The 13,427-nt window shown below is 45.9% G+C and overlaps 1 protein-coding gene across 1 annotated transcript in view; it reads right to left on the bottom strand.

Annotated features, from left to right (window-relative positions):
* The window catches only part of DNAH11 (dynein axonemal heavy chain 11), a 708,797-nt gene extending 696,705 nt beyond the window's left edge, over positions 1-12,092 (bottom strand). Inside the window, exons 1-3 of the mRNA XM_030201723.1 lie at positions 11,930-12,092; positions 5,021-5,207; positions 2,721-2,820 (exon numbers count right to left, since the gene is read on the bottom strand). Coding sequence (XP_030057583.1) covers positions 2,721-2,820; positions 5,021-5,207; positions 11,930-12,057 — 415 coding nt within the window. The 5' untranslated portion in view covers positions 12,058-12,092. The remainder of the gene's footprint in view (positions 1-2,720; positions 2,821-5,020; positions 5,208-11,929) is intronic.
* Between the last annotated feature and the right edge of the window lie 1,335 nt (positions 12,093-13,427).

The following is a 13,427-nucleotide window of genomic DNA, read 5'->3' as shown; positions in this document are numbered from 1 at the left end:
ACACCATAGGGGAAGGGAGATGGGACGAAATGCCAGACACCACAGGAAGCTTCAAATATAAACAGAGATGCAATTTTTGGCCTTTTTTTGAGGGGTCAAAATATCTTGGTTTATATTTAAGTTTATTTGGTATGTAGAACAACTTTCAAACACACAACACTGGTACACAATTTGCAAACCAGAGGCAGGAGCAACTCTTAGGAGTTGACGCAAAAAACTTTGCAGTAGAGCCAACTCAGCGCACAGATCTACCACGAAATTTTCACTCAAAAACTAAGGTGACATACTATAAGCAATGATCATGCAAATTACTACAGCATTAAAATCAGGGCAGTAATCCACAGCTCATTGCAAAATGTCACCCCTCCTATCAGTGCCATGTGACTGGCTCAAACATTGATAGGAAGGATAACATTTTAAAAACAAACTAGTGCGAAGCCACCAGCATTTATTCTGACCAAACTCCATTTCCCCAACTGTAAAATATAATCCCTAGTGTCTAGTGGCACCCTCTGACCCCTCCCCCAGGTATCCCCTTCTATCATACCTTAAAAGCTAAGAACGATGTCCACTTGGCTCTTTCCTTTGCCACCACCATCTTGAAAAATGCATCTGCATTTGAATTTATTTAAATGCAGTGTGCAGTCAGGATTTCCGTATGAGTTAACACTTGCAATAAAACTTTTTCTGCATTTGTTATCCTATGTTAAAACAGTATTAAACCCACAGTAACCACACAGGAAGCTTTCTGCATCGGCCCCTCTGTCAGTAAGGCAGTTACATGGGAATAATGCATGTACATTTTTGTATTTTGACAGCTTTTTGTATTACAGGCTTTCTTTGCAGGGGATTTCTCTTATGTATTATCCACAGTGGAAAACATTCCTTAGCAATTCTAGCCCTAACTGTGCTACTCTAAAAATGGCAGTTCCAAGTAAAGAGCTTTTAAATGCTCAAGTATACAACTAATGACCCTGCTGTCTCCGTGCCCCTCTCACCCCTCCAACACACACACACAAAAAAGTAGGAGGCTTATGGAGAACACAGCAAAATTCCACTTTGTTTTCCCTCTTCTTACAAGCAAAAGTGTGGTTTAAGAAGTAGTGTTGAGGGACGATTTCAAAAGGGAGTGGATGTGAAAAACTTTTTTTTACTCAGTCCATTAGGTAGTAGATGACAGGTAGTAGATGATACGGTTTTAACTGCCACTCTCTACAGATTTACTTCTCCCCCATTGCTTTTAATTAAGGTTGCTACTTCCCCTCAATGCAGGTTACCCCTACTCCATTTTTTTAATTTAACTCCTTACTCTTTCTCCCCAACACCTCCTCCAGAAGCACATTCTAGGCATCTACCAACTTTCCACAATGGTGCAGTATTTCCTGACCTTGCTCCCAAGTCTGCCTCCTAAGGCCTCTCCAGACTTTTAAATGCTGCCATTTAGACATGGGAATGCTTCTAATATAAAGGCCTTAATGCGCCTATTACAACATTTACCTTGCCGATATCGGAACATTTAATATTGATTGTACCATTATAATTGTAAATTATCTATATCCAGTTAAGTAGTATGCACACTCCCTTCCATGAATTTCTTCAAAAAGGCAGTAAATAAATTTTAATATGATATCTCCTCTTGTTCCTCCTCTCCTGTACCATATACATATTTAGGTTGCCAGATCTTTTCTCATATTTCTTTGGGAACAGACCCTGCACCATTTCCATTAGTTTCTAATGAACTGCCTCTGTCTTCCTCTACCCACTCTGTTCTATTTATAGCTTATATTCCACCATATCTCCAATAGGATTCATCGGGGATTAGAAGATAAGAAACATCTAATTTAGATGGAATTATAAAACAACATTATATAATATCAAACAAGGTGAGTATCAGAGAATAGATTTCAGTTGTTTTCTAAACAATAAATAAGATTGAATAGACCAGACTTGATAATGTTCTAATTTTATATACATATATACAATCTCTCACATATATATCCTAGTTGCAGCCCATTGAAGATTCAATAGAAGAAATGTGAACCACCACTTTCCCAGAGCTTTTTTGTTTTCATAATCGGAATATCCACAAAATACCTACTGGAAAACAGAAGTCCAGGACCAGGCAAATTCTCATTGCTCTTTTATCTGGGGGAAGGGGCATCCTCACCCTTCTGTAGGTATGAACTCTCCTTCTGACTTCTCTCGGCACCAGTAGCATAGCCAGACCACCAATATTGGGTAGGAATGAGCCCAAAGTGGGTGGGCACAAATTTTTCCCTCCACCCCTGCCCCACCCTCCCCCTTGACAACTCAAAATATATATACCTTAGCTGGCAGGGATCGCAGAGTCCCACCAGCTGAAGATCTCCTCCTCCAATGGCCAGAACTCCTACCAAGCTCAGCCATAAGTGTCAATGTCCCTCAGGCACAACTGCCAGCACTATGCAGGTGCTCAATTTTAGCCATGATTTCAGCAATTTTGTGAGGTTATTTTAAAAAGATATATAACAGAGGCCTCAGCAATGCATCCTCTATAACACTGAGTAATACTCTGGAGTACCCGCTCCTAAGTAGGCCCCTGCATAGTGCACTGCAGTGTAAGATGGAACATATTAAATTCTCCAAATCACCGCAGTAATTAGTATATTACAAATGCCTCATTACATATATAACCGAACACAAGAGAGAATAGGGGGGGGGGGACGACGACAACATTTTACCATTTTCTACTTCTTTGAAAATATTCTTGAATGTGGGGTAATAGCTACTTTGTTTATCCTTTAGTGATATAGCCATTTCCTGAATAACTGGAGCCTGGAGCTAGAATGGCAAAAAGAGAGAAAAAAGTATCAAGTAAAAAACTATAAAGCATTTTAAGAAACATTGGGTTATTTTCCTATTCAAACAACATAAAAAAGAAAAAGAGAGGGATCAAGGGTACACCGACCAAAGCAAAACAAGAAAAGCACTCAAGGGCCTTCAAGACTGGGACAATCAAAAGTTCTTTATTCAAAGAAGACCAGACACAGGCCATGTTTTGGTGAAAATCCGCCTGTGCCAGGGGTCAACAGAATGTCCAGAGCTCCTTAATGAACGTTGCAGTCAAATCCTTTAAAAGCAATACATAGAAGTATCTCTTCAAGTAAATATCAGTGTGTATGCGGACAGCAATAGCGAATGCCCTAGGATGTGCCAACTGTATAAGAAATGCCGTCGGTTTGGTCGTTTTTTAGTAAGCGACAGCATTTCTTATACAACTCGGCACAGCTAGGGCAGTTGCTATTGCTGTCCGCATACACGCTGATATTTATTTGAAGAAATACTTCTATGTATTGCTTTTTAAGAATTTGACTCAACATTCATTAAGGAGCTCTGGACATTCTATTGACCCCTGACACAGGCGGATTTTCGCCGACACATGGCCTGTGTTGGGTCTTCTTTGAATTAAAGAACTTTTGATTGTCCCTGTCTTGGAGGCCCTTTGTGTGCTTTTTTTGTTTTCCTACCTAAACAATGAATTTTAGGAAAGGATGAAAACTTTTTTTGTAGGGTAGAAAGCAAGGTGTGGACCTGTCGACTTCCATCACTCATCTACCATTCCAACCACTACAATCAACTTATAGCAGAAAGAGGGCCTTGCATATCAGTACTGTATGTCAATGTATTTGTTCAACGAAGCAAACACCCACAGAAGGTGAGCTCTCCACAGGAAAACCAATAGGGTAAAACAAACAGTGGATCCAACAAAAAGTCCTCTCACAATGAGTGTCTTCCTGAACAAGGTCTTTATTCACAATGGCACAATCACTGTTTTGATAATGAAACATATTTTATCAATTAGCCAGATAGAAATTTCCAGTGGCGTTCCTAGGGGGGGCGGTGGGTGCGGTCCGCCCCGGGTGCACGCCGCTGGGGGGGTGCCGCGCGCACCTGTCCGTCGTTCGTTCCATGCTCCCTCTGCCCTGGAACAGGAACCTGTTCCGGGGCAGAGCGGGAGCATGGAACAAATGAAGGACAGGCGCGCGCACGGACCCCCCCCTAGCGGGGGGTCTTTCGCGGGGGGGGTGTCCTTTCGCTGGGGGGATCGCGCTGCATCCGGGGGGGTGCTGCACCCGGGGGGCGGGGCGCATCGGCGATCCGCCCCGGGTGTCAGCCCCCCTAGGAACGCCACTGGAAATTTCCTCATGTTAAGGTTGCTCAGAATATATAGAAAGAGATAGGCATGACATGTTTCTCTGCACAGCAAATAAACATATGCATAATATTCTTGTTTTATAAGAGAAAAAATATTTTTAAGAGACTCTATTAAGCTGTGTATGTTTTGTAATCAAATAAAGGTTGGAATATTTTGGTAACGGCAAGCCTACAAATTCTATGTAATACTGGACATTCCTGCAAGTCATTTGCAGAACATCCAAAAACAGCATTTCCATCAATGAAATATAATATTTTTTTCATTATGGAGTAAATATTCAGATGAAAATAAAGCAACCACTGTTTGTGTATTTAAGTATAGGAATACATCTCATTTAGTATTTCATTCAGGGGTTCTTTTACTAAGCTGCGGTAGAAAGTGGCCTTATTGTGCCCTTACGTGGGTTGTTCCCCATGCTAAGGCCATTTTTACCACAGCAGAAAAATGGCCGATTTTCAAATTTTCCCCACACGGTATGTTGTCACTAGGACAAAGTCATTAATAAAGATTACCACGTGAGCACTTACCTACATGTATTTTGTAGGTGGCAATGTGGACATGCTGATTAGCGCAGGAGCGCCCACTCTGTCCCCCTGACATGCCACGTCCAACAAAAATTTTTAAATATATTTTTTGTGCACAGGTAGTGCACATCTATTTCGAACTTACAGCAGGATGCCTCAGCGCTTCCCATGGTAAGCTATTCTAAGCTACAGTAAGCATGCACTGGGGCTCACCACCGCTTAGTAAAAGGACCCTTTTGGACTTCCTTAAAAAGACCCACGACAACATTATTGTACAGTTAAAATCCTGGGAATAACTCGCCTGTTCATGTATATTTAAGAGGTTGTCTTTTCTGGTTTTCCAGAAATTGAGCTCAGTTTCAGGACCCAGATGGAGTCCTTGGTGCAGCAGCTGGGAAGAATCTTTTCTCACAACGTCCCTTATCTGCTGAGCCCACTGAATTATCACAGACTCAAATGCATGGAGAACTATCCTATCACAGTCCTGCCTGGAAGAATCAGAGCCAATTTTATATAAAAGCAACAGGTTGACAATAAGAAAAATACACAAAAGAAACTATTTATTTTAAAATTGTCAGATAACACAGAACGTCAATGGCAAGTCAGAACAGAGATTGAGAGACTGAAGCTTCAGAAATACAACATCCTTCAGCAGAAACATTAGCCAGTTACTTTATTGATAAGGTAGAGAAAATAAGATCGTCTCTTACTAGTGGTCTTTATGTATCTAAGAAAGTTATTGGACAGAAAACAGAGGGTAGGGTTAAATGGTCATTTCACTCAATGGAAGAGGGTAAATGGAGTGCCACAGGGATCTGTACTGGGACCGGTGCTATTTAATATATGGGAAAATTAGGTTCTTACCTTGGTAATTTTCTTTCCTTTAGTCACAGCAGATGAATCCATTAACTGATGGGTTGTATCCACCTACCAGCAGGTGGAGATAGAGAACACTGAAAAACCACAGTGACCCTTGGACAGCTAGTCCCCAACTGCCTTCAGTATTTGAGATTTCCAAAGCAGAGTTAACCATAAAGGTATAACAACATAAACTTTCCTCACAGCGAACAAACGCTCCAGAACAGGAGCAATAACCATACAAAGGAGGGACGATCTCAACCTCCTGTAGTAGAACATCATGTAGAAATTCTGAGAACTGGTTTCCAACTTCTCCCAATGAGATTTATATCTGCATAAAAGATCTGAACAAAAAACAAAGTCAGGCAGGGAGGGATCATGGATTCATCTGCTGTGACTAAAGGAAAGAAAATTACCAAGGTAAGAACCTAATTTTCCCTTCCTTATCATCAGCAGCAGATGAATCCATTAACTGATGGGATGTACAAAAGCACTCCCTAAATAGGGTGGGAACAGGCCACACCGCGAGCAAGCACTTGTGCTCCAAAAATAGCATCCTGCTTTGCTGCAACATCCAGCCTGTAATGCCGGACAAATGAGAGCTGAGAAGCCCAAGTAGCCGCACTACAGATCTCTTGAAGAGAGAGTGCACCCGTTTCAGCCCACGAGGAGGAAATCGCTCTCATGGAATGCGCCTTAAACGCTTCAGGCAGAGACCGACCTGAAAGCAGATACGCAGAAAAAATGACTTCCTTGAGCCAACAGACTATAGTGGCCTTAGACGCCAGGCCTCCATGCCGAGGACCTGACACCAAGACAAAAAGGCGATCAGAAGTCCTGAAGTCACTTGACATCTGTAGATACTGCAATAGCGTCCTGCGGACATCCAAAAGATGTAACTGCCCAAAGGAGTCCGGGAACTCTTCCCTAGAAAAGGAAGGAAGAAAAATGGGCTGGTTCAGGTGAAACGCTGAAACCACTTTAGGCAGGAAGGAAGGCACTGTACGTACCGTTACTCCGGACTCCGAGAATTGCAGAAAAGGGTCCCGACAGGACAGCGCCTGCAACTCAGACATGCGTCTAGACGATGTAATGGCCACCAAAAAGACAGTCTTGTGAGTCATATCCTTCTCCGAAGCTCGCTTAAGCGGCTCGAAGGGCGAACACTGCAGAGCCTTCAAAACCATCCCCAGGTTCCAAGCCGGACAGGGCAACTGGACGGGAGGACGGAGCCTAAGCACCCCTCTGAGAAATCGGGCAATGTCCGGTTGAGCAGCAAGGGACAAGCCAGCGACTTTCCCTCGATAGCATGATAATGCTGCCACTTGCACCCGCAGGGAATTGTAAGCCAGGCCTTTTTATAAGCCCTCCTGCAAAAAGTCCAGCACTGTCGAGACTGTAGCCCGCGTGGGTGTGATCACCTTTGAAACACCCCACGCCTCAAACTTGCGCCAGATCCGAGCATAAGCTGCGGAGGTGGACCGCTTGCGGGCCTGCAAGAGAGAGTGGAGATGGCCTAGTTAGAGTAGCCCTTGTCTCTCAATTGCACCCTCTCAATAGCCAGGTCGTAAGACCAAATCGGCAGAGATCCTCCATAGACACCGGACCCTGAACCAACAGGTTCGGCACCAGGAGCAAATGAACAGGAGCGTCCACCAGCATCCGGCGGAGATCTGCATACCACGGACGCCTTGGCCAATCTGGAGCGATGAGAATCACCAGACCTCGGTGCTGTCGAATCCGCAGTAGGACTTGCCCTATCAAGGGCCAAGGAGTGAGGATCTCTCCTTCTGCTGAAAAAGCGAGGGACTTTGGCGTTTGCACTTGACGCCAAAAGATCCATTCCGGGAGTCCCCCATTTGGCACAAATCTGAAGAAAAACTTCTTCTGCCAGTTCCCATTCCGCCAGGTCGATTTGATGCCTGCTGAGAAAATCGGCTTGCACGTTCCTCTGACCTGCTATGTGAGCTGCCGACAGAAGCTGCAGATGTAGTTCGGCCCAGTGGCAAATCTGAGCAGCCTCCACGGCCAGGGTCCTGCACTGAGTGCCTCTCTGACGATTTATGTATGCCACCGCTGTCATGTTGTCTGTCAAGACCTGGACAGCAAGCCCCTTCAGAGTCTTTTCAGTTCCAAGCGATTGATGGACCACCCCCGCTTCCACAGGAGTCCACAGACCCTGAGCATAGCTTCCTTGGCAATGTGCTCCCCAGCCCAAAAGGCTGGCATCTGTTATCACCAGGCACCAAGAAGCGCAAGAGGCATTCCTTGGCGCAGCATCCTGTCGGAGAGCCACCACTCCATACTGAGCCGGGCCGCAGGGAGCAACGTTAGTCTGCGTTGATATTCCTGGGACATCGGAGACCATTGTTGAAGCAGGGCAATCTGCAGAGGCCTCATATGCACTCTCGCCCAAGGAACCACCTCCAAGGTGGCCGTCATTGACCCCAGCCGCTGGACAAAGTCCCAAGCTCGCGGGCGAGGCATCCGCAGGAGCCGACGGACCCGATTCTGAAGCTTGCACCGCCTTTGGTCGGGGAGAAAGACAAACCCTGAGGCCGTGTCGAACCGGACTCCCAAATACTCGAGAGACTGAGAGGGGGGGGGGTCAGGTGACTTTTGGATATATTGACCACCCAACCTAGCGCCTGCAGGACTGTAACCACTCTGTATGTGGCAAGACGACTCTTGGTTGCCGAATCCGCTCTGATGAGCCAGTCGTCGAGATAAGGGTAAACTCGGATACCCTTTCGCCTAAGACAGGCAGCTACGACCACCATTACCTTGGAAAAGGTACGGGGAGCTGTGGCTAGGCCGAAAGGCAAGGCCCAAAACTGGAAATGTTTTCCCAACACCCCAAAGCGGAGGAACCGCTGGTGTGGTGGCCAGATAGGAATGTGCAAATATGCTTCTTTTAGGTCCAGAGACGTGAGAAACTCTCCTGGCTGTGCCGCCGCAATGATGGAGCGCAGGGTTTCCATGCGAAAATGTTGTACTCTGAGGGCCTCGTCGACTCTTCGTAAGTTGAGGATCAGTCTGAAAAACCCGCCTTTTCTAGGCACGACAAAATTAATGGAATAGCGGCCACAGCTGCGTTCAGCGGGAGGCATCGGGATCACCGCTCCGAGGTGCAGCAAGACTTGTAAGATCTCCTCTACCGCCGCCTGTTTTACAGCAGTGCCGCATCAGGACTCCACAAACACGTCTCTCACCGGGGCACCAAATTCCAGTCGGTAACCTTCTCTGATCAGGTCCAGGACCCACTGATCCGAGGTAATCTTGGTCCACTCCTCTAGAAAGAGGGAAAGGCGTCCTCCTATTGCAGGCATGGAGGCGTGGACCGGTGTCCCATCATTGTGGAGGATGCCCCTGAACTCCTGGCCTTGAACCAGCCCCTGCGGAACGTTTGTCCGAGCGAAAGGAGTTCCTCTGCTGAAAATGGGCATGTTGAGAAAACCCAGCAGAGTGCCCCGGGTGATACCTGCGAGCTTCACGGAAGCGAGGTCTGGAAGAAGAGGGAAACACAGAAACCTTGGAAGAAGGCCTCGGCCTATCCTCAGGTAACTGCTGGGGTTTAGAGTCCCCCAGGTCTTTCACAATCTTCTCCAATTCCTCTCCAAATAACAGGAGGCCCCGAAAAGGTAACCTCACCAGCCTTTGCTTAGAAGCCATGTCAGCCGCCCAATGCCGCAGCCAAAGAAGGCGGTGGGCAGACACTGCCACAGACATCTGTTTAGCCGAAGCTCTGACCAGATCATAAAGGGCGTCAGCCAAAAATGACAGGGCCGACTCCATCCACGGGGCAACTTCAGAAAGGGTGCCTGCACCATCGGCGGGCTGTTCCATCGCCTGCTGTAGCCAGGAAAGACATGCCCGGGCTGCATAGGAACTGCAAATAGATGCCCTCAAGGCAAGGCCCGCAATTTCAAAGGACCGCTTCAGCGCGGACTCCAGCCGTCGGTCCTGCATGTCTTTCAAATCAACCCCTTCCTCTACTGGGAGAGTGGTCTTTTTTGACACCGCCGTGACCAACGCATCCACTTTAGGCATCCCCAAAGGGGCCAAGTGCTCCTCACTCAGAGCGTAAAGCTGACCCATAGCCCTGGCCACTTTCAAAGGCCCATCGGGGTCAGACCATTGAGCAGAAATAAGCTCTTGGATGGAGTCATGCACCGGAAAGGCCCGAGTAGGCTTCTTAGTACTCGCCATCCTAAGATTAACAGAGGAGGCCTCGCCTTCAGCAGGATCATCATTCGAGAGGGCCTGCAAGACGTCAGTAATGAGAGCTGGCAGCTCGTCACGGTGGAAAATTCGGACCGCACTGGGATCATCCAAATCCAGTGGCAAACAGGCACCTTCCTCTGAATCATCCATCCCTGAGGGCTTGCCAGACCCCTCAGACTCCACACAGCCCGACCACGGGGGGAGGAAAAGCATATGCGCCACTTTCAGATAGGGAATTTACCTATGTTTAGCGTGTTTTCAACGCTCGGGGGAGGAGATAGCATCTGAAGCCATCCCGGGGGCCTCAACACCCGGAGGGAACCGAGGATGCAATGCAGTGTCCGACACCTGCGGCAGAGTTCTTTTCAGCATGAAAGCCTTATGCATTAAAAGCACAAACTCAGGGGAGAAAAACTCATCCTGACCCTCCGCCTCCGAATTAGGAGAAACAGATGTAGGAGCTCCTCTGGCAGCCTCTAAACGAGGTGTCCCCCTGCACTCAGACTCCTCCGCAACCGCAAGGGTCGAGACATGCAGTGCTTCCAAAATGGTGCCCGCTGCCAGCTCCATCGAGCGGGAAGAAACATGGCTCGCCATGCTCATACTAGCATGAGCGTCTAAGGAGCACGTTTTACACAGCCCCGCTGCTGATCTGCGTTTACCATAACGGGAGCAGCGCTTAACTCCCTCAGCAGCCATCACCTGACTGGACGGAAATATGGCAATAAAATGGCGGCTTCGCACCAAAACTTACCCCGTTCAGAACGGCGTCCGCAGGACATCCCCGGAGGAGCTGGGCACCACTCTCACCTCAGAAGATCGAGTCAACGAGCTCCAGTCAAGCTGCACTGAACCAGAATCTCTGGAAAAAGCCTCAGAACAGCCACGCAGTAAAAGCGCGCTCTTTTTTTTTTTTAACGCTGTGAGGAAAGTTGGAGGCAGGCAGCAACAGAGGGACTCCGGGAGGCCTGGGGAATGGGTAAGGCAGGGAAAGGGCGAACCTATATGCCTTTAAAGTGGGCACCACCAGTCACAACACTCCTGCTCAACTGGCAAAGCACAGGATCCACCCCAGGCAGTCTGAAATCCAGGAGCTCATCAAGCTACGTCCACACCTGCTGGGAGATAGAGAAATACTTAAGGCAGTTGGGGGCTAGCCGTCCAAGGGTCACTGTGGTTTTTCAGTGTTCTCTATCTCCACCTGCTGGTAGGCGGATACAACCCATCAGTTAATGGATTCATCTGCTGCTGATGACAAGGAATTATAAATGATTTGGCAATGTCTTGAATTTTAGGCAGAAACGTCTGCTGCAGTAGGACATTTTTGGGTTATTTGGGGAAATGCTGGGGGTTCCATTTTTTTTCCAGGTACCATATGGCCCCTCTCTGAGACAGATCAATAACCTGGGGGAGGAGGAGAAGCTCCAGTTCACCTGGAGCCATACAAAAAAATATTTAAATACAAAATTGCCTCAGCCCAGAGGGTATGGAGTTTTCCACTGGCAATTGCAGAGGATAGAGTACTACTGAGAAGAGTCAGGAGGAGGCCTATGGAATTGGAAGGAGCTGGGTTACCATATGGCTCCAGAACAAAAGAGGACAGATGGAGCCAGTCCAGATTTTACTTCCATTGAAAGAAGTGGAAGTAAAACCTGGACTGGCTCAATCTGTCCTCCTTTTTCTGGAGCCATATGGTAAACCTGCCAGTGGGAGCTTTCCTAACACCACAGATGGTGATAAAATGGAAGGGTTGGAACAGTGGCAGAGCCCAGCACAAGTGATTTAACCCTCAAAGAGCCTCTCCTGCCCTGTCAAATTGCTTTAAATATTGACTTCATAATACTTAAATAAAGATGTCCAATCTATTCTATTGGGGGACTAAACATTTAGACTTACTTAATATTAAAGGATAAATGAGAATGTTTATCAACTACTATGGCAAAGATAGTGTAGAAATGTGAAAAATAAAAATTAATATAATTACTCAAACACAAGTGAAACAATAGAACATACCAAGCAATAATGAATGTTACAATGCAATTATCCGTAAGATTATATCACCCTATTCCCTTTTTTTTTTTAACAAATACGCCAGCCAAAACATATGTATACTGTCATCATTCCTTACTTGTCAGAGTAATGTTGATTCAAGTCAATCTTTGCAGCAACTGTGGGAATAGGGAGAAGCGTTTGTCCAGACATTAAGCCTTTCAAAACATGCATCTTACTCCTCATGTTCTCCACATGGTGCACCATATCTTGTGAGATGAAATGTGGCCAAGATTTGTGATTATTTCTGTTTGAAAGGACTGGCACTAAAACCTGAAAAGACAATGGGTGGGAAGGTTGAAAAGGAATATTAACTTTGAAAACACTTCACTGCATTCAGTTCCTGTTGGTTCTGCACAACAAAGGCTAAGAATCCATGTAAACTTCTATAAGCCTGCTAACTGGGCATAAGGAGCCATGGAGTTCTGTATGTTTAACATTGGTTCAACATTAAATTTAGCATAAATTACTATAAGACAGGTAATTTGGGTGCAAATCACCCAAACTGAGATTTATTAAAAAAAAAAATATATATATATATATAGCAGTTTATTCATTGACATCTGCACCACATTGCACAGATCCTGTAGTTCTCAGAAAAACACAAAGAATCCTCATATAATCAGGTTCATTACAACATTCATGGCTTTGTCACTTTGGAATATGGAAATTAACTGTCCCGATTTATATCACTAGCATATGGAATTCAGTTTAGAAAACACACTAAGCATGCTCCTCTTCTTATGTCAGGTAGCAGAAGAGAGGGTTCAGAAGTACACAAACAGGAAGAAAAAAAAACCCAAAAGGGCCTTCAAGAGTGGAACAATCAAAAATCCTTGAATGAATAGACCCGACATGGGCCGTGTTTCAGCATATGTACACCTGTGTCGGGGGTCAATTTGAATGAGAACTCTTGAAAGATACACAAATATAAGATAATGTTCCTCAATCACCAAGCAAACACAATCATAAGAAAATCATATAGAAGCGCCACAGCACACAGACTTCATTAGTCAGCTCGGATGCGGGAAATCAATCCAATGAGATACAGGGAAGCAAACACAATTAAACCGCGTCTTGCAATGCCATGGTTTCCAAGAAAACTGCCAGTAAAAGTGCAGGACAGCCAATCGTTGCACAGAGGAAGTCCTGCTTTTCTCCTCCTCAAGATGGTTCTTGAGCCAGATATTGGAGTAAAGGATACAAGGGCATGTAAAGGGTTATGGATTTGACATACCTCCTTTCTGTGGTACAATCAATGTGGTATACATTTATTGTACGCAGGCATTTTCTCTGTCCCTAGTGAGCTCACAATCTAAGTTTCTATACATGGGGCAATGGAGGATTAAATGACTTGCCCAGGGTCACAAGGAGTCACAGTGGGAAATGAACCCAGTTTCCTGGATTTTTAGCCCATTGCACTAACTATTAGGTTACTCTTCCCCCTAGTCTCTCCAGGCCCAGTATCTAGGGGCATGGAGAGTTCCTTGGTGGAGAGATAGAAACATGACAGCAGAAGAAGGCCAAATGGCCCAGCCAGTCTGCCAATCCACAACATCCACTATCTCCTCCTTTCC

Source organism: Microcaecilia unicolor, chromosome 1, assembly GCF_901765095.1.
Source record: "Microcaecilia unicolor chromosome 1, aMicUni1.1, whole genome shotgun sequence".
Taxonomy (NCBI): Eukaryota; Metazoa; Chordata; class Amphibia; order Gymnophiona; family Siphonopidae; genus Microcaecilia; species Microcaecilia unicolor.
Note: the sequence above shows the minus strand (reverse complement) of the source record. Positions and strands in the feature narration are given on the sequence as shown.